A 27,824-nucleotide genomic window follows, 5' to 3' on the forward strand; every position below is an offset into this window, starting at 1 on the left:
CCAGCCAATCCAGTAAGTGCTCACCAATTCTGTGTTATGGGTCCAACACAAACCATGTTTTTCAACCACTTGTGGAAACGAGGGATCTTGGAAACTACAATTTGGATAGGAAACCACCTTCTGGCTTTGGTCAGGCAAAAATAAAAACAGGGAAATCCCTTGGGTCACCTGAGTTACAGCTCCTTGGGCGAGGTGTGGTGAGTCCTTTCATCTTTTTTCTCTCGAGAGAGACAAATACTCCAACCGAGGAGCCTTGCGCAGTCCTGCACTTTCCAAGGAGGGAAGTAACCCTGTGTTTGCGGCTGTGCTTTGCGGTTCCAAATGACAACTCCCTTTACAGACACACCCTCAGACAGACCAACTACTAAAAACACCTTTTGCACAAAACATAGAGGGAGGAAATTAATTTGTATTCATGAATTGTCACAGTTGACCTAGCCCTGGAGCAGGGACCCGGAGCCCAGGGACTGACTGACTGACAGCCTTTTCCTGGACAGCTGGAGGGAAACAAATGCTCGCAGCTGTGCCTGCCTGTCCCCAGGGTTGGACCAGGGAAAAGCAATGACATCTAGATTTGGTGCAATCATAACAAAAATAAAAAGTAATGGCTTCCTGCTCTGTGACCTGTCGCTCATACTCACAAACTGCTGAACAGTTAAAGCCACCCGTCAGCGGCACCTAGATAGTGACAAGAGTAAAAATACCCAGACCCCAGTTCCTTTGTGTTCATGTAGTATGGCAGGTGTCTTCTCTGAACATCTGTGATCTTCCCTACAGCAGTGCTGGGGCTAAATGCCACACTCACAGAGAGATGACCAAGGACAGCTGGCTGCAGACTCACTTTTGATCCTGGTTCTGCTACTGATCAGCTGTGACCTTGGGTGAGTCACATCTCTTCCTAGGGCATGATTTCCATGTCTATCAAATGAGAGGGATATTCCCTATTGGGGTATCTAAATTTACTTGTACCCCTCAAACAGAGAGAAGTAATCCTACTTCCCCAGAGGTCTGGGGAGGAGTCACATGCTTCAGGTAGTTTCTAGAGTTTTTTTTTTTTTTTTTTAAATGATAGTGCATTTCACAATGCATCTGCACTGGTTTTAAAATGAAGTGCTTTAGACCACCAGTTAAATTACTTAACACGTTTTCCCACTGAATCTTTGTGTCAAGTTTCTCCATGAATGCTCCATGTTTATCCAAAAGCTTGGAGCTAGTCCAGCACATGCACAAACGTCCCAGCCCTGGAAAGCTCATTCTACAGCATGCATGAATAGCTCTTAGTGTGGAACTCACCTGTTTATAGGAAAGCCACTCATAGGGTTGGTCTGGCTTCCGAGAGCCTAAACAAGGGCCATCATCTAAAACAGGAAAAAACAACAATAAAGCAAGATGGCTTATATGTATAAATATTCCTGTGTTTTAATCTGCGTCTTATCTTATTCTATAAAATATAAGGTAGAATCTACTTTAACCTTCAAATTAGAAACAAAGATTTCTGGTTAGAAATGTGTACTTCCTGCATTTTGATTCTTTTTTTCTGTGTGTGTGTGTGTGTGTGTGTGTGTGTGTGTGTGTGTGTGTGTGCGTGCTTGTTTATTTGCTTTGTTTCTTAAATAAGGAAGGAGAGGGAGAGAAATAGAAAAGAAAAGGCAAATATTACTTTTAAAGACAAACTTATGAAATTCTCTTTAAGCACCCTGTTGGTTTAGACTAGGAGTCAGTAAACAAGTGGCAAGTAGATCTTGCTATAGGTTTTTCTTTCTTTTTTTAAAATATTCATTTTTTAGTTGTAGTTGGACTCAATATTTTTATTTATTTTTATGTGGTGCTGAGGATTGAAGCCAGGGCCTCGCACGTGTTAGGCGAGCGCTCTACCGCTGAGCCACAACCTCAGCTCTTGCTATAGGTATTCAAGAAGAGGTCTTCCTGATATTTTCTAAAAGTTCAACTTTAAACTCCTAACTCAGAATATGAAAAGGAAAATACCATTTTTGATGTGCCCAAATTCTGATGACCAAATGTATCAGCTAGGCTCACGTGGAACCCTAATCACATGGGTGAAGTCTTGATTGAATGAAGAAGATGCAACGTGAGGGGTAATAAAGGTGCACTTGTGAAAACAAAAGTTAAGAAGTATCAGGATGTGTTCTGATTCCAATGTAGGTACCAAAGAAGCAGAAAGAGATCACTACACACCTAGCTTCACTGCTTCAGGTCTGAATGTGTAAAGGTGTTTTCATTTGCTTTGGGGACTAGCAAACACAGGGAAGGAAGGAACCTGGTCCCAATGACCTGGATGTATACCCTGGAGTTCAAAGTACCAGCCATGAAGACGGGCAGACACAAGCTGGACACTGACTTCTTTGCCACCCCTAAAAGCCATCCTAGTGAAAACAGAAAGAGCTTATTCTCAGACCCTCTTCAATTTACAGAGACTATAACAAAGTCAGGGCAGTATAAGACTAACAAGTTCTATCAGATGCTGCTTTCAGATGGGGGAAAAATACACTGACCATAAAAAATGACATTATTTTATTCCTCAAGAACCAAGATTGGCAAACTACAGCCAAGAGCCAGGTCAAACTACAGCCACTGCCTGTTTTTGCAAATGCAGTATCCCTGGCACGCAGCCATACTCATTCATTTACATGTTGTCTGAGGCTCCAGTTGCCCGTCTGCAGTGAGAGAGCCCAAGAAGCCTACAATATTTACTGTCTGGCCCTTTACAGGAAAAGCGTGCCGACTCCAGCCCTAGCACAGTGGTGGTTAAGCCGGAGGCTCACCTGCAGAACTTAAAAAATGTTCTATATACTGGGCCTACTTAACAAAATCTTTGATATAAATGAATGAGGATGAGGCCTGGGCCTTACCATTTTCTAGTGTCCCCAAGTGCTACTAAACTGCACCTAGGCGTAAGTGGTTTTTTTGTTTGTTTGTTTGTTTTGTTTTAATGGTACCGGAGATGCTTAACCACTGAGCCACATCCCCACCCCATTTTTTATATTTTTATTTTAGAAACAAGGTCTTGCCGAGTTGCTAAAAAATCAATGCCAAGTGCCTCGCTAATCTGCTGAGGCTGGCATTGAACTCTCGATCCTCCTGCCTCAGCCTCCTTAGTTTCTGGGATTACAGGCATGCACCACCTTGCCCAGCTAGATAAGAGCTTTTATAAACAGGGAACTTCACCTTTACAAATAGGTTCCTAAGTGCAGTTTTAAAATGCAATTTTTAAAAATGTTAGGCTGGCTTCTCCCATCACCCCATAAACTTCTGATCACCTTAGGCAAATGCTAGATTTTCCTCTTCCTTTATACTTTAATCCTAGAGCAGCCCAAGAAAATTGAAGTGTGGAATATAAAGCTCCTCAGAGGGGCTGGGATTGTGGCTCAGCAGTAGAGCACTCCCCTAGGACGGGCGGGACCTGGGTTCAATTCTCAGCACCACATAAAAATAAAGGCATTGTGTTGTGTCCATCAACACCTAAAAAATAAATATATATATATATAAAAAAAGCTCCTGGGAGGGGGGAGAGTGACTTGCAAAGTAGCTTCCTTTAATCAGTATAGATGAAGAAGATAACTTATTTTCCTTTTTCTCCAAAACACATATAGAAGAACTTTCATTTTCCAAGAACAGCATAGTAACAACAACAACAAAAAGTTACTCAATTTGTCAGATGTACACTGTGCTAAGTGAGTGCCATTCATTGCAAACAATGGGGAAAATATAGATATTTTTACACATACTTTTATGAGGTCTTATGCTTGGCTGCTCTTTTTGTTGTGGATATTTACTATCACAGACAAACTCTGACACTAACTTTCAAAAAGCTCATAAATTAAATAATAAGCAGGTAAGTCTGCTTTCCCTTTGTGGTGGAGCTTGGTGAACCTGCTATAGGACTAGGTTCAATGCAATGAGCTGAGCAATCCAACTGTACCGGTACCAAGAAGAAGAAAAAAAAAACAAAAACAAGGTACTTCTTGAGTGCATATTGCTTGCAAGGGATTATGGAGGATAGAGAAAGCAATATCCCCCAGTCCCTGACTTTAAGAAGATTACAATCTAGCTAACAAACAAAAGATTTAAATAACAAAGCATGGATCCCAGAAACCATTTCTATATAGGAACCTGGTAAAAGCAGAAAAAATGAAATGACTAAAACAAAATAGGGCATTCCTTCCTTCATGGAGGAAACACTAATGGAGAGTCCACTGTGTGCAGACATTGTAATACATGGGTCACAGAAGAGCTCACTGAGGGCTCACTGTGCCCCTTCTCCAGGAGCACAGGATGATGGGGCAGGATGCCAGGTAAACACCTCTGTACCATGAGGTTTTTACTACAGAAGCAGTTATGAGGTACTGGGAGGGAAAAGGGGAGATGTGCCTTACTTGGGCACAAGGAGTGAAAACAAACCAGGAAGATTTTACAGAACAGGTGAAGTGCAATATGAGTTTTTAAAGACGTATAAGAATACTTCATGAGTTAGGCGTGGTGGTGCACATCTATAATCCCAGGAGCTCAGAAGGCTGAGGCAAGAGGATCACAAGTTTGGGGCCAGCCTAGGCAACTTAGCGAGACCCTGTCTCAACATAAATAATGATGATGATTTGATGATTATAGAGCTACGGACATGCCTCAGTGATAAAGCTCCCCTGGATTCAATTCCTAGTATTTCGGGGAGAAAATACCTCATCAACCCTGGATGGGGGTGGAAAGAATAGGCTTTATGATCAGGAAGAAAAAAAATGCACAGAGTCTTGCAGGTGGTAGTCAACAGAGGTGGTCTTGCTTGAGGGATATATTCAAGGGAGAGAGGTTGGAAAGGAAGTAGGATTCTTAACATCACAGTTAATAATTAAGGGTAGTCTTGTGAGCCAATGTGGTAATCCCATTCCCAGTGTATCTTTTTACAGAACTCTGCTTCCTTGAGATGTCAGTATTTCTTCCTTGAGATGCCAGTATTTCTTTCTCAAAATACAGTCTTGCTTGAAAAGTGCTGGATTTGACCTCATCAAACTCTTTACTGCAGGAGACCTCAGAGTCTTTCAGGAGCTCATGCACATGTGATTCTCCATAAAATGGGGGATCTATTTGGCTGTGGAGCCTCCTGGACCACAGGGAACACCTGGAGGGTCCAGCGAGCTTTGGGGCTGGTTCTGGACAAGCTACAGGAAGAGACAGAGGGGCTTGAGCAATGCTACGTAGGTGAGAGATGAGAGCAAATGTTCCTTTTGTAAAAAGAAGGTAACTCTTTCTTTGTGAACAACATTTAAGCATTAGTCACACAAATGCAGTGGAGGCTTACTTGACACCTGAATGCCCCTCTGGAAACCTTCGTATAGCGTCCTGACGTCATCATAGAAGTACACCAAAGGCTCATCACTGTCAAGAAGTGCGGACCTTCGAGCACCATCACTACCCTATTGAAGAAGACAGGCAGAGAAGCATGTTAGAGGTGAAAAAATAAAAAGCCTACAACATGAGGTTTTAATGGCTCAATGAAGCTAATTAACATGTACATTCCCTCCCATATTTATCATCTGGGGTGAGGACACTTCAAGTCCATTCTTCTGGCAATTTCCAAATATATGATACATCATAATTAACTATAGTCACCATATTGTAAAACAGAACTCCTGAACTTATTCCTTCTGGGGTCCACCATGAGTATATACAATTTCTATCTGTCAATTAAACATAAATAAATGAAATGAAAAGCTCACATGCCCCCCGTGGCATCCCCATCATCCATGCTTATGAGTATCTGCTGAATGAATGACAGGCAGGACTTGTGGATGTGCTAATATGAATCAGCCTTTCACTGGGAGGTAAGTTCAGGCTCCAGGGAAGGAAAGCTAAGGCAGGAAACTGAGCAAAAAGCCAAGAGGCTCACAGATCTACAAATATCTGTCCTGCCAGACACAGCTAAAGAGAGCAAGAGGACAAAAGGAAACTGCCACCATCACAGACAGGCACTGTGAAAATCCTCAAAGCACTGCCATCAACAGGACGGAGGAGAAGCCTACTCTGCTGGTGAAAACGACACACCACTCAGTGTTACCTCTGTAATATTATCATCTGCGTTCTTTTCAAGATCATTCCTACTGTTCTATCTGCTCACTGCAACACAATCCATTAGGAACTCTGGTTTCTTGTAGAGCCTCTGATAGGTAAGATTTTCATCTACAAAATATATAGAGGTGCAGACACAAGTCCGGACTGGTTTTATTGAAGACATAAATAGGCGTGGAGATTTGATATTGCTGAGCACCCTTCTCTAATCTGTCTTCATCTGCTGGCTCATGAGTGTATTCACCATGTACACCAGATCCTAATCCAGGATAACACAACCATTCCTAGCCTCATGCGGTAGCAGGAGCAGCTGTTGAGCCTCTGGGTCATTACTGCTAGGGGTATCCACAAGAATCCCAAAAGCATTCTTTATAGACTGATAAACAAAAGCTCAACTACAACTGATAATGGAGACTTTTTTTTTTTTTTCCAGAAAAGGGCCTTCACGTGTGCAATGGCCAGGAAACTCGTGAGGGAAATTATACAGTGATATGATAACTTCTGGTACCACAAGAAAGCACTGTCCACAAGTGGAAAGGATCATTTCCTGTTTAAGGTCTGATGAAAGAAAATAGGAAAAACTTATGAAGCAGAGGTCAAAGAGCAAGATCTCAAAGAACAGACAGTCTGGACAGGCAGCTGGAACCAGACAATCCAGGGAGGCACCAATGTGGTGACGAAGTCTGTATTCATGGATTCTTTTTTTTTTTTTTAATGTTAGGGCTTGAGCTCAGAGACCCAGGGCCTTGTACATGCTAGTCAAGTGCTCTACCACTGAGCCATATCCCCTTCCCTCATGTTTAACTCTTGATTTACAATATTTTTATGGAATAAATATGACTCAATAATGTATGCTAATCATAATACTGCCTTCTCTATCTTGGAAGAAACTTTCTAATAATTACAGCCATGACTGTAAACATACTTATTAATTACAACATGTTACTTTATAAAGCAAAGAAGTTATTCTTCATGCATCCAAAGTAAGAAAAAGATCTTCACTTTATAGTATCATGCATTACTCTTAATCTTTGAGATTCTATGTCTACTTCCAGGATTATTTTTAGTTAAATAATAATGATCCTATAAAATATGAATGTATAGGGGAAAAGGTTCACTCATACATTGCTGATGGGACTGCAAACTGGTACAACCACTCTGGAGAGCAGTATGGAGTGCAATGGAGCCACTATTTGACCCAATCATCCCACTCCTCAGCTTATACCCAAAGGACTTAAAATCAGCATACTGTAGTGACACAGACACATCAATGTTTATAGGAGCTCAATTCACAATAGCCAAGCTATGGAACCAACCTAGGTGTCCTTCAATAAATGAATGGATAAAAAAAATGCGATTTTGTATATATATAAAATTACTCAGCTATATTATTACAGCTATAATAATATTATAGCTATATATATATATAATATTACTCAGCTATACAGAAAAATGAAATTACGGCATTTGCTGGTAAATGGATGGAAATGGAGAATATCATACTAAGTAAAATAAGCCAGTCCTTAAAAAATCAGTTCTCTCTGATATGTAGATGCTAACCCATAAGAAGGGAGGGTAGGGAGGGGAAGTATAGAAGTTCAATGGATTAGACAAAGGGGAATGAAGGGAAGGGAATAGGAAAGACAGTAGAATGAATTGGACATAACTTTCTATACTCATATATAAATACATGACCAGTGTAACTCCACATTCATGTGCAACACAAGAATGGGATCAAATTGTAATGGGCTACACCCCATGTATGTATAATATGTCAAAATACACCCCACTATCATGTATATCTAAAAAACAACAAATAAAAAAATTAAAAATATCTGAATGTGTAAAATATTAACCACATTACCAACCGCATGCACTAACTACAGTACAAATACTCCATAAACTATATATTTTCCTTAACAAATAGACTAAAATCAAAAGGAATTTGTGGTTTTATAGTAAGCATCCGAAGCGTCTTCAACTTATGAAGCCACCAAAAAGAACCAGGGAAGAGGACAGAATGACAGAGAAGAGGGAAAATAAGGAAGAGTGAAAAAGAAGTAAGTGTACAGGGTGCAGAAGAGCCAACTGCCACAAATAACTCATGCCTCCTGGCCACTGACCCAGCTCACTAGACTGTTGAGACTCGGCTAGAAGTACAGGTAGCCTGGCCAGTCCACAGTGAGGTCCTCCTGGCACTCTGCTTAGGATGGAACACACTATCTCCCATCAGGACATTAACTCATTCATGGCATTTCTCAATGGTATCTTTGAAAAAGCACAACTATTTCCTATATTCTGCAGAGTGGTTCTCATGGCTATAAATGGGGCAGATGCGATTCAGGGGAACAAGACATAAGCTTGTTCTGAAGGAGCCCAAGTCTTGCCCTTGAGTGACCAAAGAGACTCCAAGGATCCTTGGCTGAGAAGAGTCTGGAAGAAGTCAAAATGGACAGGCAGAAGGAAGCCTGGAACCTGAGGAGCACAGGCTCATCCTACAGTCAAAGTCCTCAGTCTGGGGAGCACCTGGCACTTGTTAGGAAAGGGAATTACCAGGGCTGAATTAGAAACTCTGGGGGTGCAGTCCAGTAACTGGTGTCTCAACAAGTTTGTCAAGGATTCTGGTCCAGGTTAAAAGTTTGAGAAGCATCATCCCGGAGCCATTCTCCAACAGAGAAGTGGTGAAGATCAAGGCAATGCTTTAGAAAGAGCAGGGAGTTCAAGCAGTATGTAGAGCAGGATGCAGGGAGAGACGGGATAGAAACCCATGTACTAGACCAGGTTGGTAGGCAAAAAGAGAGAAGCCCCTCAGCACCGATGCACAGCGTCTGACAGGCACCAGTATGTGGTAGAAAAGGAGGAAGGGGATCCAAGGGCTGAGAAGAGAGCAGTTCCATGCATGCAAATGGAAGGCCCGGGGCCAGAGGGTAGGTTTGAAGAAAGAGACTGGGTTTAGCTTGGATATGGAGATGGTATCCCTTCAAGACAGGCCACCTGTCTTGGTCACCACCCCAATTCTCATTTTGAAAATCACTGCTCTAGAGGATCATTTTATAACAAACTTTTAGTTAAATAATCCTTTAGTTAGGTTTAAATTTTGAGTGGTATATAATCTTTAGGATTTTGAGAAACATGGAGATAAAACTGCCAAATCAAAGCTAAAGAAGTTAATTATATCCCCTTATAACCTGAGGACAAGATATTTATTACTCTAATTAGCAATTAAACTAATTAGCAAAAGCTTGAAAGGGAAGCAGTGAATGAGATGTATGCCCAAAAGAGGCACTAGCTTTAAGACACAGGTAAAACAGGCAAAAAAGTTACAATGCCACTAAATAGTAAGGCATGTACTGGAATTTTCAGAGAAGGATAAGTGAGATGGGTGCAAGCACAAACAAGATTTTGTGCTTTGAAATTTGTTACTTTATGAAATAATCACATATTACGTTAAAGAATCATCATATTTTATATTAAAGAAGTTTTGAACTACCTGAAAAGACACCTCTAAAAAAGTATAAAAATAAAGGCCCCTCTAGGGGCAGCAGACACTTCTGAAGGCTGCTTCTAACTTGCAAAAAAAAAAAAAAAAAAAAACCATCATATTTGATGCATAAGTATTCCCATTCTTGAATAAAAATGTTGTACAATACTGAGTATTTGCAACCTCAGTTATACCTACAAGCAGCAAGGACAGCACTTTGCCTGCAGGGAAGCATGGCTAGAACCATTGGAGCCCCCCAGTGTCTTCACATGTTATGAAATAGTCACTTCAAAAGCAGGCATTTAATTACTAGGTTATCCAAGTCCACCTGGCTATTTCTAGGAATGTCTATGGAAATGGAAAATAATTTAAGTGTGGCCTTCTGTCATAACCTGCTGATTGGAGGTTGGGGGCGGAGGCAATCAGTTGTGCTCAAGAAGCTAAAGAGAGCTAAGGAGACAGCTCTGACCAGTCATTAAGACTGTGAGCCAAGGAGATTATGGGGTTTTTATGCCTTGTGTTATAGGCCCCTTTCATGTGGTTACATAGTTCTTCCAGTTTTAAAACAAAACAGTGTTCATTGAACACGCTACAGCCAAGTCAGTGGTCACCATTATATTCTCCAACATATATATGAGCTAAGGTGCCTTGGAGGTCAGTCTCCCTGCATGCTGAATTAGGAAATAAAGGCTCAGGCTAAATTAGAATAATAAAAGTTCAAGTTCTCCTTCAAGGCAGGAAGGGAGAAAGCTAGGAGTAGGAAAACAATGAACATCTAAGGATCCGCTGCTCCCAAGACTAAGACTCTTGCCAATACTTAATAGGAACACTTGCTGTCGAGTTATTCTGTGCACTTTCATATTTAAATGCAAAAGCAAATTACATCCCTGAGATTTCTCAGAGGCACAAAGGCCCAGGCTTTATAAACAGTGGTCTCACTCATACCAATCTACCTAATGCGTGTCTACAGGCCTTATTAGTGTCAGGTAAATGCCTTATTGGGCTACTGTTGTTCATTCTCAAGGGAGGGTTGGAAGGGGGAGCAGGAAAAAAAAAAGAAAGACAAGGCAGCGAGGGAGGAAGGGGAAATGAGAGGAGGAAAAGAAAGAAAAGGAGCAGTAAGAAGTGACTTCTAAAGAGATCGCTGACCACTGAATTTTAACACTACATCCATCTTTAGGGGAAAAAGCAGCATGTGGAACCCCAGTCTGAGAGGTAAAAAGTGACTCCGCGCTTTTTCTGCATAAAGTATATCCCTCCTAGCATTTACGTTTTATAGATCTCTTCATCTGGCCAGGCTACCAACATTCGTTTCCTTTTATAAAAAAGAACAAAACTGCTTTTCTCTCCAGTGGCCCTTCAGAGGGGGTCTCTGGCCATCAATTTCCACAGAGGCTCAAGCAACTCTAAATTCTGATGTAGCAGACCAGTTTTTTGTTTTGTTTTGCTTTGCAGTACTGGGGATCAAACCCAGGGACTTGCATGTGCTACTGAGCTACACCCCCCCTGTGGACGAGGTGTTTTAAAGGTTAGCCTATGGGCAAACCCCTCCACATCCCCTACAACAATTTCTGATAATGAGCAGGACATTTGGACGACACCTGGACTGTATGCTTCACTACAGAAAGTCACAGGGTAACAGTGAACCCTCGGGCTTGCTATCCACTACGTTACTGGCTAACTTCCCAAGATCCTTTACTCAAGTGCAAACAAAGCTTCCCTGTAACAGTCAATGCTGGGTTTCCACCCACACCTGCAGGAAGGTGAGTATTTGCTGAGTACTCATTAAAAGCCAGTCACTTTCCAGATAAAGACAATCTCGGGGGGACACTTTCCCTTTCTAGTCCCAGGTCTATGAAATAATAGAGCAGAGCTTCAAAGCTAGCTCAAGGGGACACCTGGTCAGGTAAGAGTTTTGCTTTGTGGTTGCAAACAGGTTCCAGACTCTCATATGGGTCACTCACCTGCATCCTTGAGGAGACAAAGTCCAGAGCACCATTGCTGAGCTGGGCGTTTTGATTCTTCAACACTTTCCTCTAATTCTCAGAACTTTCTGTTCTTTCCGCTCCTAGTTCATTCTCCAATTTCTAACTTCCTGAGCTCCCAAGATCCCAATCAGAGGATTTGATTGAGGGAGAAGGTGGGGTGGGTGGGGGGTTATGACCGAGCTTAGCAAAATAGCTAGCTCCTCACCAGAAAAAGCCTTGCCACTCGCAGGAGGGACAATATCATCCTCCCACCTCAGTGAAAGAGGAGAAAGTTTCAAGTCACAAAATCCAAGTGGCCACAAACACACAATGTTAGGAGGACTACCTACAGAATTCTTACTTGCCAGCCATTTAGAACACACACAGCACTTTGCTTCACCTCTGCCTCATCTACAGGGACCATATCTCCTACCCTTTGTCGCCAGCCTTTTGGATTGTCGGTGTGCAACAGGGATTTTGTCAAGTGGCACAGAGGAGGCAATGTTTGTCATCTTTTATTTGGCCCCGGTTGGCCCCATTTGGGGGAGACTGTTTAAAACTCAAATAAATATTAACAGCATGCATTTCTGGGATTTATGTGTACATGTGTTCCTTGTTTAAGGAGTCCTGTGAGAAGTGGCATCATTTCAAAATCACATGGTGTTTTCAGACCTGCTTTATCATATTTCTATACAGTGAACATTAGCTTTTTCTTCCTACTAAAGGGAACCCAGAAACAAACACTTCTTTAAAAAATAACAATCAACCTCTTTCTTTCCTCAGATTCCTAAGACAGCTACTTAATTCCCCAGTAGCCTGGTCTTGGCATGAAGAACAGAAACTCTGCCTCTGGCTCTCTCAATTCCCGCCCCTCACCTGCAGGGCACTCACCCAGCTGCCACGGCTCCTGCTGATACTTCCTTCACCTAATCAAACCCCTAGTCACTTGCTAGAGTGTTTCTAAGTCTGCACAAAAATCTTATAAGCACCTTACCTCAGTTTCCTATGAGTGTAGTTTAAAAAAGTATTTTAGAAAGGAATATATATATATGGTTTGTTATTAAGAAGCCTGCTAAGTTTTAGAAAAGGTGCTAAAGTTATCTAAAGGTATGAAACGCTGAAGTTTGCACACTACCAGAATAATATTTCTGAGCAGAAACAGCACTCGAAGAACACTCTCCATCCACCCTCACCATCCCAACTGCTAGGATTGCTTACTGAAAATGCCCTCATATGTTTGAACACTTTTCAGGAAAACATGGCCAAGAACTCTTGGAATTGCCCAGGTTAGTATTAGGTAGTTAAATCTTTGCTCACATCTTTATTTGATCACTTGAACATTACACCATGATCAAGACAAGGGAGAAATAAGCCATGGGGAATCTGTGGTTACAAATGCTAAGTAAATGCTAAGATATAGATAAGACTGACACTAGGAAGACTCCAAGTAAGAAGCCAAAGCACTAGACAAGAAAACCCTCTGCAGTCTCATTTGCACCTCTGATCAAAAATAGATCTAAAAACTACTCGGACCCAAGGCCACCCAAAGTTGAGAATGAGGTTTCTATTTACAAATGACCACAGAAATATTATAGATGGTGTCACATTTACAAACAGCAACAGAAATAACCAATGCAACAACTGTTCCTAACCTCCCTTGGAACTCACATGCTACCTTCCACCTGGATCAAACTCATCAGTCTAATGCCCCATCCTATAGCTGGCTTTGACACTCCTGCAGACTTCCAGGATGGCATCAGAGACAGTCAGTGATACCACCATCCAAATCCATCTGCCCTTCTCTGACAGCTCCCTCAGGCTTGACCCTAAATGTCTGCCTCACAGTAGTATTTGATCCTGCCCAATTCAACAAGAGCTCTCCAGCTCAGAGCTGGTCCCCGATGCTCCAGTCCAGGAAGGCATCACCTTTTTAGTTGATATCATCATTACCTCTACAAGCCTCTGGTGTGAGTTTTCATGAACACTTATGAATCAATGACCTGTTTTCTTCTCTTAAAGAAATGACTTATGCCAGTTTACAAGTGGCTCTTTACATATACACCTGGGTATAAATTGATTTTATGGAAAAAAGTGATTCTACCAGCCACAGGGAAAAAAAATCCTACTCCATAATATGCTCCACACATATCTTCTCAATGTGGACTAAGAATTCTAACTCATGTTGTGGTGTGCATCTGAGTCGAGGGGTTTGTGGTTGGCCTGTGCAGGCCTTGGCATTGAGAAAACCTCCAGTGAGCTGTAACCTTTGGATTTTGAAACCAATACACACAGGGTAATACTATATTTAGTTTACTTCTTTCAAGTTCTTACCCGAGAATGACCAGTTTTAAGAAATGAAAACAGGTTGTTCTCATTTCTTAGTTCAAGGATGGCTCACTCTCTCTGCATGGATAGGAGTCCCAAGCAGTTCTTCGCACCGACCTATACATTTTCACAAGTGAGAGGCCTGTTCCATGGCTCCAGCCAATTTCGTCTTCAGATTCACCTGGACTGAACTAAACTTTTGTTATTCTCGGATCTTCCCTTGCCTGAGCCCTAGTTATTTATATTACACAACTTTCAAACTGCTACAGTGAAGGCAATCCAAAAGAGTCCCAGATCTTCCACTGATTCTATGGCATAACTTCATCTCTCTGGGTTCAGTTTTCTCATGTATAAAATGTGAGTGTGAAATGAGAAGACTTTTAGGGAAGAAGAAAGCTAATATTTCTTGAATACTTATTGTGAGCCAGGCAGACACTGTGTAGCTGAAGGAGGGCAGAAGTCATCACTTCTGTTTTCCAGATGAGGGATGTGAAGGCCACGAGAGTCAGGGGAACGTGCCCAGGGCTGTCTGGTCTAGCAGAGGAGACGGCCCACCCCGCCATGGCTCTCTAGCTCCCCAGTCCTTTCTGGCTCCAACATGCTCTCATCCTTCCCTTAAGTGAAGCCACTAGGTCTGAGCCCTAACCATGCCAAAAGGTTTCCAGGTGTGCCAGGGAAGAGCATCTTCACTAGGGGGTCATGGCTCTTAATCTGACCAAGCAAACTAGACCGAAATAAACAGAAAACCTTGCACATTGAGTATAAAAGTGTTTTAAAAGCAAATAAACTCCACAAAGACTGCTTCCATCCTCTGCTCAAAGTTACAGAGCAGCAGTAAACACAAAACTTCAGAGGATGGTGCTCCTCACTGGCCAGCAGGGACAGTCTGGCTTCAGGTCACTGCTACGGGTTGGTGAGCTGCCACAGAATACACAGGCATGGGACTCTTGGGACAGGGTATGCTCAAAAAAATCAGACGATGCTCAAAAATTTAAGAAAGGCTTCTGGACTCTTGGTCCTAAGCCGAGCTGCCTTGTGTAGGCTACAGTGTGGGTCTTCACTGCTTTTCCCGTATGGATCCACAGCATGAGTGCTGACGTCCTCTTTACAGCCCTGAGCGTTCATTCAGAGGAAATTTAAAAGGTGTAGTTTACACAGATTCTCTGTGCTGCTGCTTTAAAAAAAGTGGAGCTGGGAAACAGCCAGTGTGGGCTGTGAGGAGAAGCGGCCAAACCAAAAGTGCAGACTCCTCTTGTTTTCATACGCATGCAAAGCTGACTGGAGAGGAGAGTGATAAAAACTCGGTGAGATGGGAATGGGCTGGTAAATGGCGCTCCTGGTTCTCAGAGCAGGAACAAAGCAACAGCATTTCATTCTGATCGTCAGTCTCTGAAATAGTTCCAGATTAACAGGATTTTTACCACTACCTTATGAATGAATGAAGCTCTTCCTTCCCTGCCATAGAAATCCATATGACATATATCAAAGCATCTGTAACTGGTAAACACCACACACACACACACACACACACACACACACACACACACACACACACACACATTTTTGAAAGGCAAAGCAAGTTCAATATCTATTCCTAAGACCTATGAATTCTGAAAATCAGAGCTCTATTTCTATAGCCACAGAGAAAAAAACAGGAAGTCTGTATACCGGATAGTAAAATAATAGATTTTAATTTTCTTTCTGCTTATCTGGAGTTTTGAATTATTCTACAGAGAACTTGTATAATTATTTTAATAAGGCACAAGGACTTTATGCTAAGCTAGAACTTAAAAACCACACTGTAAATGCCCTTACAACTTCTCACATAATAAGAATTAGGCATTTCTTACACTTCTTGCTAAATTAGAAATGTCTACCCTGTGTCGTTGCCAATACCCTTGCCACAGTGATGGCAGTGCCACCGATGAATGCTTAAAACCTCTTGCCAACCTCTTAGGGAAAGTTAAATTCTACTCCTTATCCATATGTAATTAGCAGAGGTAAAATATTAAGCTACCTTCACCTTCTCAATAGGAATAAAACATAAAGCCAACTTTTCTCTACAGTAGTTCATTCATTCTATGTTTCTATAGATCTGGTGTAAGTTGGGTTGGTAGATGAAAATTTCATATGGATGAATCTAAGAACTTGTCTAAAACTAAAAACTAATACTCACTAATAACAAAATGTTAGTAAGCCAGCCAGGGCTTTCTGCAGAAGGATACATATGCTCCTCCTTGGCATTCACCTAAAAGCAGTAAGTGAGGGGATCCTGTGTTTCACAACATCCTTCTGCCTATGTGTTGAAAGTTATAAACACTGAAAATTGACCTAGGGAGAGGAAAGCGAGCGGCCACAAAGCAAAGAGTAGGTAAGGGGTCAGAGTGCCACTGAGAACTTGGCTGCTTCTTCCTTTCAACCTTTCACTTTTTTTTTAAATGAACCCTACAAAGAGATGAAGGCGGCAAGGAAGGCAGAGCAGGAGCACTAAGAAAGAATCTTCCTGAAAGGGTCTTGATTTTTCCCTATACCTTCCCACCCATTAGCCCCTAAATGCATATGTTCTGATTTAATTTTCACAACTGGGAGGGCATGACCTTCAGTTTGACCTGCTCATATACAACTGTGGCACTCAATGATTCAAGCTTGGGTGTCTCTCGAATGCTCATGTTTCTTCTTGCAGCAGCTGTTACTCTGACAAGTTCCCATGCTAGCCCTATGCTATGTGACATCCCAGTGTCCCTTTCTACAGTCTGAGGATGAGTTCCCAGTAGCAGATGTTACACAAGTGAAATTCTCCTTCCTGGAACATTGGTTTGATGCTCCCCTGCTGGAATGTAATACCCCTGGGGACAGAGGCTGTCTTTTTACTCTTATAGAATTCTCTCTGCCTACACAGAGCCCAAGCCAGGCTGGAAGCACAGTGTGACCTCTGGAATGCTCTTCTGCGACTGTGGAGAGATGACCGACTAACAACAAACATCTCTTCTGTCCCTGGGCCCTGAAAGCTGGCTTCTCTTTTTTACTATTACCAAGAACCCCTGTTTGTTGAACACATTTCTGTTTACACAGTGTCCTCACAAACACATATTGGAATGTGACTGTGATTTTGATATATCACCTTCAAAGGGCTTAACCAGTGAGGGCAAATCAGAGAAAACCCAGGAGGCAGGCTGGGCCTGTGACTTACCGGCACTTCCACTGACTGCATGGAGAGGTCACATGGTGGTTTCAGGGCTTTGGGCCTCGTGGCATACCAGAAAGTTGTGATGGCTGCAAACGCTCCAAAGCCCATAAGTGTGTTGGTCGGAAGGGTGCGCACGTACTGCCGGATGTCAACCAGCTCTGGCATTCGAAAATACCGGAACAATTCGTGGGCTTGCATGGTCCTGTGCTGGTGGTGCCCTAGGTCGAATTCTGTCAGAACGGAAAATGTCACATTCATTACAGAGAGAAAGGACGCCTCACCAGAATCCCCAGAGGCTGTGGCATTCAGCCCACAGTCTAATAGCCCATGATCCGGGTCGTTCCCTGGCTGTCAAATTTCATTTTTATAAAAAGAATTTAGGAATTCATTTCTGTTCCCTTTCTCCATTATCTTGTGTTTAAAAAAAAAGGAAAGAAGGAAAACAAATACATTATCTTGCTTTTATTAACCACACTAAAAAGATTTTACTCATAAAGAATTCTTACCACAAGATGCTCAAATAAGTGGCACCACAAGTTTCTACTTTCTTCCGGGATATTACATCTCTGTTTTCTTCCACCTAATCAAATACACTCCACTCCCTTTAGCAAGGCTAATGGGGACACAAACGCAAAGATCAGACAAGCCCAAACCACCTACAGCCTCAGAACACGTTCCTCAACTGGTAAAACAGACCAATCCAAATTTCAAAACTGTCTCTGACCTTGCTGGTACTCTTCCCACCACAAAAGTGGAATATAAATGCTGGAAACCCACAGATGGCTATTCCGACTAGATCATTTTCTTTTATATTCCCCAGGACATCATATCTAAAATAAATGAATAAATTGGTGTCCATAAACTTTAAACCAAACACTGGAAATCTAGAAAGAGGTTATCATATAGTTTTGAGAGAAAGTATAGATTAATATTTAGGAATTAAATCTGGCCTCTCCAGCTTGTTAGCTGTATGATTTGGGACAAAATACATTAGCTCTCTGTACCTTAGTTTTTTTTTTTTTAATCTATAAATGGAGGTGAAAATAGTACCTATCCCATTGGACTTTCATAACTACTAAATGATTCAAATAAACAGTTTAGGATAATGCCATACCCCAGAAAATGCACAATAAATGGTAGATATTGCTATTATTTCCTCTACCAACAGTCTGTGATTAGTCCGGAAGACACGACAGTAAGTTACTCAGATGATAAAAAAAAAAACGATGCTTGCCTACAGTTTGCAAACTTAAGAAGTCAAAACACACAGAAGAAAATCAGATGAATAGCTTGATAGATGTCAGAGCCTCAAACTTAATGTTACAGACAATTTATATATAGTCTAAAAACTAAATGTGCAGTACCGATAAATACATGAGAATATTTCTAGTAAGAAAACTGTTGATAAAGAACTATTCTGAAGATTGGCAGCAAAGGGAAGGAAATAATAGTAAATGAGCTGGAAGCCTTTTCTTTGGTAATTCCGATAAGTGTGCACATTGGCACTCTAAGTTCAGATGGTACTTGTGAGCTACTTACTATATATTTCCATAAACAGCTAGGTTACAAGACTGAAAAGATTTTTCTTCTCTTAAATATAGAAATTTTCTATGCAAACTCAAATCTATACTATTTTATATTTTTTTTCAAAGAGTAGCAAAATATCAAGCTGCTTTTACTGACCAATAACGTCACAGGAACCAATATAATGCTTGGGCTACTATGGCTCTGGATAAGATGTGCATGCATGTAAGCGCATGCACACACACACACAAACACAACACACACACAAACACACAACACACACACAGAGGGAATGTCAAGGTTTAACATGACGAGAGAAAGAACAGATAAGCCAATGTCTTCAGGTCAAAACTCTGGAGAGAAAGCTCCAGCACTCACAAAACCACTCACCATCTGTGTCACCAACAGCTGACTGCTAGGTGACATACCACTGCAGAAACAGAAAAGGGTAGCAGGCTGGGGGTGGAGCGGGGGGGGGGGGGGGGCTGGAGGCACTCGGCTGGCGCTTGCCCGGCCTGCCAAGGTCTTTCAGGGCACTCGTCACATGCCGAGTCATACACTGCTGCCCAGTGGGCTAAAGGTAACTAGCAGACAAAATCCATACTTGACTTCTCAGGAGAACAGGGGGTAGAGGATGGGCCAATGAGGAGATGGGAGCAGAGTCACCCCATTGCTCCACCCATGGGCAGGGACCGGCATCAGTGAGTGCTGCTGCCAGTACCAGTTCTGCAAACAGACACTGTTTTCTTTCTGCTCAGCTTCCCATCAAGAAGAGACAATGGGCATATATGTTTTTTTAAAACCACTGGAATGAAATAGGAAGTTGGGTGCTTGGTCTAACCAACATGAGACATACCCAGAAAGAAACAGATTGCTAAGAGCTCACTCAGCATAGACTTATTCTAGATGAATTCATAGGAATTGTGCTAGTCCCATCACTGTGCACATCTGAGCACCTAGGTTGTAGGGGCACTGGGCTGGGAGTACTGGAGGTGACTGTGCCAGTGGTTGGGTGTGGCCTTCAATGGGCTATCTAGTAGGGGAGACACAAAATTAAACAAGCAAGGTCCACCTGGCATCAGGGAGGGTCTTTCCAGGCAAACTGTCCAAACAGTATTGCAACTCTACAAAGACAACAACTTTACGAGTCTAATGTGCAAACTTGCCCTGCCCTCAAATCATTCCACCTCCCAGTTGCCTTCATCACCCTGCAGCCCTTCAATCTAAAAGGAATTATTCACCCCTTATACCCCCCAAACCCAGGTCCTTCTCTCTTCTCCCCCCAAAGTTTCTTCAGTAATTCCCCACAAATTCTAGATTATGTGAATTCACAGGTGTTATTCAATAGAATCCCATCCATGAGTGAGAAGAGCAAACAATTCCCTTCCACACAAAGACAGTCATACACAGGAGATTAATTTGCCCATTTTAAGCATCAGCATCTAAGCTACAGTCTGCACTACACCAACAGAAAGTTTAATAAGTCTAGGAAGAAAAAGTTTTTAAAAAATCTTCAGAAAACTGCAGACTGAATGGCTCACATGGAAGAGTATTTTATTAGATGCTAATCTGTAATGCTAAGCATTTAAATTCAGCCAAATTCCTACATTTAGTGGGTGATCATGATAAGCTATTGGAGGTTTTAAGCCATTCCACTCAACTGGCAGCCAGGTAACAAGCTGCAAACCAACTTCAATGAACAAATTGGTTAATATTGTACATGGGAAAACTATGTATAAAGAACTAAGACAATACCCCATTTTAATCCATGTGAAAAACAACTCTCATGGATGAAACGGACAACATAATCTTTCCCCTTCAACTCATCTGCTATTGAGAAAAAGAAAATGAGGGGCAATAAATAGCCCTGATGTGCTATATGTGAACATAAACACCATGCCTTATGACTGAGGTTTAACAAGTCTCTAAGAAATATTCACGTACTTGCTAATAAATAGTTAAAACTAACGGAAGGATTGTGTTCTCATTTCAATGGTGTTCTAGTTGGAGTTTTTTTTTAAATTCTTTCAAAAGCAAATTTCCATATCGTCATCTAAAGAAGTTTATAGCCCAGGCATATAAATCATGTTGCTGCTATTTGCTAAGAATATGATTCAACTGGCTTAAAGGCTTAGGAAGCTGGTATTTCTCAGTTGAGAACACACAAGGCTACGGACAGCTAGCTTTTCCTGCTTCAGCTACTCTTGGGCATCCTTCTCCCCTCACTTACAAAAAGTGGATTTGCTCAGCTGGGTCTTTTGAATTGCCTATGAAGAAATTCAAAACGAAAGTCTAAAACTACAGAAATGACATGGGACGTAACAATCATCAGGGAAATCTGTCACAAGCCCAGTGTAAAGAAGCAGAGCAGAGGACGCCTTTAAACAGACATGAGCAGAAAGAGAGGGAGCATCTTACTGGAACATCACAATAGCACAAGATGGTGAGGAAACCAAGGCCAAAGACCAATCTACACAAGTGATACCTAACTTCTGCTGGGCCACTGACCCTGTCCACCATGAACTCCCACATGATCACCTCACAAGCAGGGCTTGCAAGCCCCCTTCAGCCAGCCCCAGTTAAGAAACCGTGAGAACATGTTGTCAGGGTCCTTCCGGTAGGAACACTCCATGGTCTAGAGATCCACATCTGAAATCCACCTAAACTCCCAATGTCTTACATGAGTGTCAGCATTTTATCCTGTCTCCCTGGCCTCTGCACATGTGTATTCAGCCCACTGTACACAAAGGTTCACCTCCAGCCACAGAGTTTGTATTATGAAAAGAGAGACTCAGAGCCAGAGGTAACTCACAAGGGTATCACTCTCTAAGGACACACATGGACACACTTGGACACACATGGACACACTTGGACACACACACACACACACACACACACACACACACACACACCCCTCCTGTAATTCTGGTAGACTTTTACTTACATTAGCATTTTATTTTCTTCCTGTCATTTATAAACTAAAAACAAACAATCAAAAAACAAAACAAAACAAAATCACCCCAAAACAAAAAACTCAAAAAAACAAAAACAAAAAAACAGGTGCTCTGGACGTTTCTCTCCTTCTGAAGTTCCTCAAACTTTCATCAAGCTGAATAACAGCAGTTTGAATGAATATTTCACTAAGAAAGCAGACCTCAAATAAACCCACATAAATAGCAATCTTGCCCCAGCAGCAGCAAATTAAGAAATCCTGACATCTTTCCTTAATGCAGCAAGCCAAGCTGGCAAGATACTGCCACTCCTTGCCCCACCTCCTCCCCTGCACAATAGGCTATTTACAGAAGGCTGAAAGCACCCCCTTTGTTTGACCCTAGCTGGGCAGAGCTCGGGCCTCTGAGAGGAACAAGAGAGCAACAGCCAGGCCATTTGCTGTTCTTTCAATTTGCCACTCCAGAACTGTTGGATTCTTGCTCCTTCACCCTGGCTGGCAAATCACTTAAAGCTAGATTTGTTAAGCCACCACCTCCTGAACCAAAAGAGCAGTCAGGCTGTCCCTAGAGAGAGGGAGGCCCAGACGCTCCAGCGTCTCCCAGTTAGGGAGGAAGGCAGAGGTTGCTGTCCAAACCCTCCCCATGCCGTGGCACTGCTGCCCTTGGCAGAAGAAGGACAAAGACTATTTGGGTAACTTTGGGATCCGATGCACAAATAAGCTTGTAGAAATAAGCTTGTAGTTCTACAGAGAATTAATTATTCCCATCCACGGCCTTGAGGCTTTTCTTCTCAACTAAGTACAATAAACTTTAAACCAGCAGGTTTTTAATTTTCATTAAAGGGATTCAATGGATTATCAATTCAATTTCCATGAAGATTAAAAATGGAGGAACAAAGCAAACAAAGGTGGCCCTGTTTTTACAAACTTGATTTCATGAACTCTTCAAGTCAAGCTGAATATTCCAACACTTACACCACTTTCCGCCCATCCCTCCTAAAACCGTCAGAGAAAGAATGGGACATAACACTTTCAAAAGCAAGCATAATGCAATACTATTTTTTTCTTTTTAACATTTCATTAGTTATACATGGACACAACATTTTATCTGGTGCTGAGGATCGAACCCAGTGCCTCACATGTGCTAGGCGAGCGCTCTACCACTGAACCACAACCCCAGCCCCTGTAATATTATTTTTTAATCAATAAGGTCAGGGCCATACCTTGCCCATTCAGGTTGGCCATAGTTAACAACTATTATGTGTGCCACTGCCAAAATAAAAAATCCCAAATGTGACATGTCCAACTTGAAAAGAAAAATTTTGAGATGTAGATGAAATAGACAAATATTTCCTTATTTCCATATTCATTCAACTCCATATATATTTAAGTCATCTGACAAATTACTTTGAAAATACCGTTTTTTAAAAGATTCACATTCCATTAATATTTTACTCAAATTCTTTAAATATGCACATTCAAACAAGGTCTTAGTTATCTTTAAAGCCATTTTCTGAGGCATCTCATCGTTTTCTGTGTGATGCCATCACATATTTCCCTTTCATTAAATTAAGCTGAAGCATTTTCCAAAATCATGCATGTACCTACTACTGAAAAAAATTCTCTCAGATCACAAGAACCTATTTAAATAGAACAGTAAAGAATTTTGTCCTATAGATCCACACTTATATAACTAAATCTCATGCTTCATTGTTTCAACTGATTTTTTTTAAAAAGGGTTTTATAATAATATCTAACTCTTGCCTTTGTAAGTTCAAATACCAAGAACTAGTTGCCCAACTAGTTTTAAATTTCTTTGTTGTAAGAAGGGTCAAATTCAGTGATTTTTTTTTTTTTTTTTTTTTTAACCTTTACAAGGACCCAAGACTAGGATTGTCCAATATGGTTTCAGGACAAGCAGCTTTCTCTGAGGCCATTTGGAAAGTGGTTGACAACATGCCCTTATAATGTGAGGGCTTTGTTAAGACTTTAATATTAAGACTGATAAAGTATTTGGGGGAACCCTTCTCTTATATTGGAGTCTAAGAATTATTTCATATCTAGATATGAATACAAACTGAGGGAAATTGCAGACCCATTCCTGAAGCTTGAAAGTAAAACATTTAACACAGAGATATACACAAAGGGGTTTTTGAGTGAAAAAACAAAAACAAAAACCAACAAGGTAGCAGTAAATGCAAAAGAAACCCAAGGCACATTCACTTTCCACCACAGCTGCATGGAGGGGTACATGACTAGCTGCCCTCAAAGGATGGGTATAGTCTTAGAAAATGGAAAGAGGTAGACGGGAAGTTGGTTTGTGAGCTACCAGTCCGACTTTTAGGGCCCTTCCTTCATGTGCAAGAAGTAAGGGTCTGTAATATCGCACTCCTCCAGGCAGGTGGGCTCCCAGACAACATATCTACAGGGGCCAGTACCAACACCCATGCACCTCTGCTCTACCTCTGCTCCCCTGTCCCCGGTGCCCCCAGGATCCTTCCTCAAGAAGGTCTACCCCCAAACCTGGCTGTTCTGCATTTCCCTCTCCCCCAATGCCCCCTTCACCTACAATCCTCCTTCCCTGATTCTTTTTGTAATGTCTGAATCCAAGCCAAATAGGGCAGAGGCCACGTTTTTAACAAATTCTTATACGCTTCCCTGAGGGAGAAGTAATTAGTCCTTCGTCTGAATTCTAGCAACACCTTATTTGCATCCCTTGTATGGTACTTAGCACCTCCTGTTTTGTGCTTATGGTGGGTGATGCTTAGTAAGTCAAGCTGCTTCTCTTTCTCCTCTGACCATTGGCTTTAACATAGTGCCTAGCCCCAAACAGATACTTGAGGAATATTTACTGAGTCGTGAATGGCCCTCTGTGATTCTGATCATTTCTCTACCCTAAGCCCCTGGAGGATGTTATTTATTGAAGAGTGATCATCCAAAGAGGAAAGGGGCCTTCAAAACATTCCCAAACTGCAGTATGCTCCTTCCTCTACCCCCTCCCACCCCCCAGAGTTGCTGGGAGTCCACATACTAGAAGGGAGTGAACATTTCCTGGGTAATGGGTGGGGGCAGGGGCAGCTAGCAAGACAATGATTAAAAGTCTGCATAAAAATATTCTCTTGTCCCTGTACTGTGATGTTTTATGATTCACTTACATGTAATGCCATTCCAAGAACTCTGTCAATACTAAGGGGCAAGGTCCTCTCTTCCCCTTGGAAGACATTCAGACACACATTTAGATACATGACCGCTGATCAGCTTAAAAGGAATCAAGGCTTTCCACAGGGAGGGGAAGAGCTCCCACTAGCACCTTTCTTAGGTAGAAAACCAAATGCCAGAAGAACTCAAGCCCAGAGAGCCACATCAGGGGTGGCCAAGTCTGAGTGAGTTTTGCTCCAAGCCAGTGAGCAAGGCCAGGTTTCTTCTAGCACAGGAGCTGGAGGGCCTTGTGAGTGTTCTGAAGAGGAGGCTGCTTCCAAAACACTGAGAATGCTGGGTGGGTGGCTCTCCCAGATGTAAGGAATGCTGACAACAAGGCTTGCCCAACATGCTCCAGAGCAATAAATAACCACATAAACCATATAGCTCTCCTCCCTCCTCTCAACACATAGACACAAAGAATTTGACTATCATGGATGTCCACCTAGGAAAATGATAATTATCGTTTGGACATGCCTGATGAAGATATTCAAGTCATGTGAAAGACTGTGCAGGACCACAAGGTTGAATTTCAATGAGATGCACTTATAAGGGAAAGCTTCCATTCAAAAAATTCCTAAGAGAAGGACGTTTCTTCCATTTGTCTTCAAATACTGTTTTAACACTGATTTCTGCCTAAATATCATGGCAAGACAGGGAAGTTCACTGACAAGCTGGAAAAGGAGGGGGCCTGCTCCACAAAGGACTTAGGGTGGTAACCTGTCCTTGTTAAAGAATGACAGATGGGATATAAACCCCTCCCAGAAAACACATATCGAAGCTCTCACCTTCTGTTCTGTGTTGGGCCCTGGTTCAGCCACTGACCAGGTAAAAGATCTCACTCCAAATACACAAACAACCCTCTGAAAATTGTAGGGGATTAGAGAACTCTCAGTAGTCCCTTGCACACAGAAGGCCATCGCCATGAAGATAAAGCATTGCCAGTGTTTTCTCTACCTTCGGCAAGTTTAGGATACCAATGAAGACAAACACACCCGCAAGAGCAAACCCACCTGAATAAGATGGGGGGTGATAACCTCAGAAGTAAATGCTGGGGGCTGGGGTGCTCCCTGGAGAAGAGAGAAGGCACTGTGTATGGGCTGGAGGTCAGGGGGAGGGCTCAGAGCTAAGGGTGGAACCAGGCCAAATCTAAATAGGCAGAGACAGGTGGGGGTGGGGAGACACCCTCAAAGGCTAGAGGGAGCCTGGAGGTGGGCAGGGGAAGCCAGCTTCCTTAGGCAGAGGCCAGGTCAACACGTTTGTCAATAGAGGGGTGTACAGCTTATGTATCCCTCCAGGTCCTTGCTGGAGCCCAGGCCAATGTGGAAGATGGAAACATACCCAGTCCTTGTCCTCAAGGAACCCACATGGCCTAGCAGCTCCCAGAGGTCGCAGCTATCAAATACCATGACCTGGATAAGGAGGCTGAACAGGACACAAGGTTGGGTAGAGTTACTGACGCCTCTTAAAATAGATCAAGGTTTCAGAGTGACTGATGAACTAGAGAAATGGCTTAGCAGAACAGGTGTAAGAAGCAGACAGACACAAAGACCGATTTCTACTCAGAAAAAAAAAAAAAACAGCTACTCTCAAAGTTGGAGAAGTCACTTTTCAGTGTTTACAGATTTCAGCAGGTAACTGCGGTTCCTTTAACCCATTCTGTCCCATTGTCCCAGATATGGAACACCTATAAAAACTTAAATATAGCATATACCATGTAATATAATTGTATGCTCTATAATATAATTCAATTATTATAATAAGAATATAATTATATTATGACATGATAATTATCACAATATCAATAATATATATATATAAGCCTTAGATTATGATTTCCAACTTACTTTAATGCACCTGTGTCAGTTTTGTTGAAATATTCACAGAATTGAAAACTCAGGACTTTACAGGTAAAAAGCAGAAGCAAATGAAATCTACAAAATGTTGGTATATAGTGAAGTTCTTCAGGACTCAAGAGGGCATTTAAAGAACATGGGACAACAGGTGCAACAGAAAAGGTTGAGCAAGATTTTGCTCATTGTATGTGGAGGCACAAGAGAGGTATTGTCTGATACCATAGGACATGAGTTAAAATTACACTGAGATTTCAGGTAACCATCAGAAGCAGTGACTGGCCCCGGGAAGGCTAAAAACAAATCTAAAAAGTTGTCTAAGATTATAGAATAATGACACTCAGAGAGCAGACAATGGAGAGAAGAGGAAAGGAGATTGTCCTGTTTGGTCATGACCTGCTTTGAGTAGGTGACATTAGCTTCAGGTCTCTATATTCCTTTTATGCTTTGTTTCAATTTTTATTCTGAAAAGTTCCAAGTCTTATTCAATAGTAGACAAAGTGTAATAAAACTACCAAAAACTACCATATCGCCATTACCCGAGCTTCTCATTCAATCATAATCAACATTTTGCTAATACTGTTTCATTTTATCCATGTTTAAAAAAATTTTTTTTTAAGTAGTCTCAAACATCCTGTTATCCAGATGACACTTCTGAGGTTTCAACAGTTCTATGACTTTACAGTTCGGGAAATCATTTGTGCAACAGTATGAATGGCACATATATTGTATCCTCTCAACTGCCCAAAAGTTTAAACAAAGGAGACCAACTTAATCATTGACTTGAAACAGTCAATTCAAATTGATACTTAATCGTCAAGCAAGAAAAAGGTCCATATATTCCATTTGGACATATTCACTGAGTACCCACTGTATGTCAAGCACAGCTCCAGCCTTGGGAGATGTGAGAGACAGACAGAGAGAGAGAGACAAAGACGAGAGAGAGAGAGAGAGAGAGAGAGAGAGAGAGAGAGAGAGAGAGAGAGAGAGAGGGGGGGGGGGGAGGGGAGAACCAATCTTATTGAGGCTTCTGCACTGTTACGTTTTTCTTCTGAAGTCAGAGACCCATTCTAACATGGATCACAACCTAGTTTTAGAGAGGAGTTTCAGTTTCTATTCCCCTTCAACTGGCACATTGAGTCATCTTCTTTTTAAAACTGGCATTCAGAAGTCTCTTGCCATGCCAGTGGTAGAGTTAACTCTCTGTTTCTCTAAACTTGTAATAACTACTGTTAATAGTTATAATCCAATGACTACTGTT

The 27,824-nt window shown here is 41.8% G+C and overlaps 1 protein-coding gene across 4 annotated transcripts in view; it reads right to left on the minus strand.

The window, feature by feature from the left end:
• The window catches only part of Acsl1 (acyl-CoA synthetase long chain family member 1), a 59,467-nt gene that overhangs the window by 24,188 nt on the left and 7,455 nt on the right, over positions 1-27,824 (minus strand). For 3 of the 4 annotated variants that reach the window (XM_078031036.1, XM_013360284.3, XM_078031035.1), the window contains 3 exons: positions 17,042-17,268; positions 5,312-5,426; positions 1,294-1,358 (listed from right to left, as the gene is read on the minus strand). In XM_078031036.1, the coding sequence (XP_077887162.1) occupies positions 1,294-1,358; positions 5,312-5,426; positions 17,042-17,236 (375 nt within the window). In that variant the 5' untranslated portion in view covers positions 17,237-17,268. Of the gene's footprint in view, positions 1-1,293; positions 1,359-5,311; positions 5,427-17,041; positions 17,269-18,952; positions 18,974-27,824 lie in introns of those variants that run through there. The other variant, XM_078031037.1, reaches the window with a different exon arrangement.

The sequence above is a fragment of the Ictidomys tridecemlineatus genome, chromosome 14 (genome assembly GCF_052094955.1).
Source record: "Ictidomys tridecemlineatus isolate mIctTri1 chromosome 14, mIctTri1.hap1, whole genome shotgun sequence".
In the NCBI taxonomy this organism is placed as follows: domain Eukaryota; kingdom Metazoa; phylum Chordata; class Mammalia; order Rodentia; family Sciuridae; genus Ictidomys; species Ictidomys tridecemlineatus.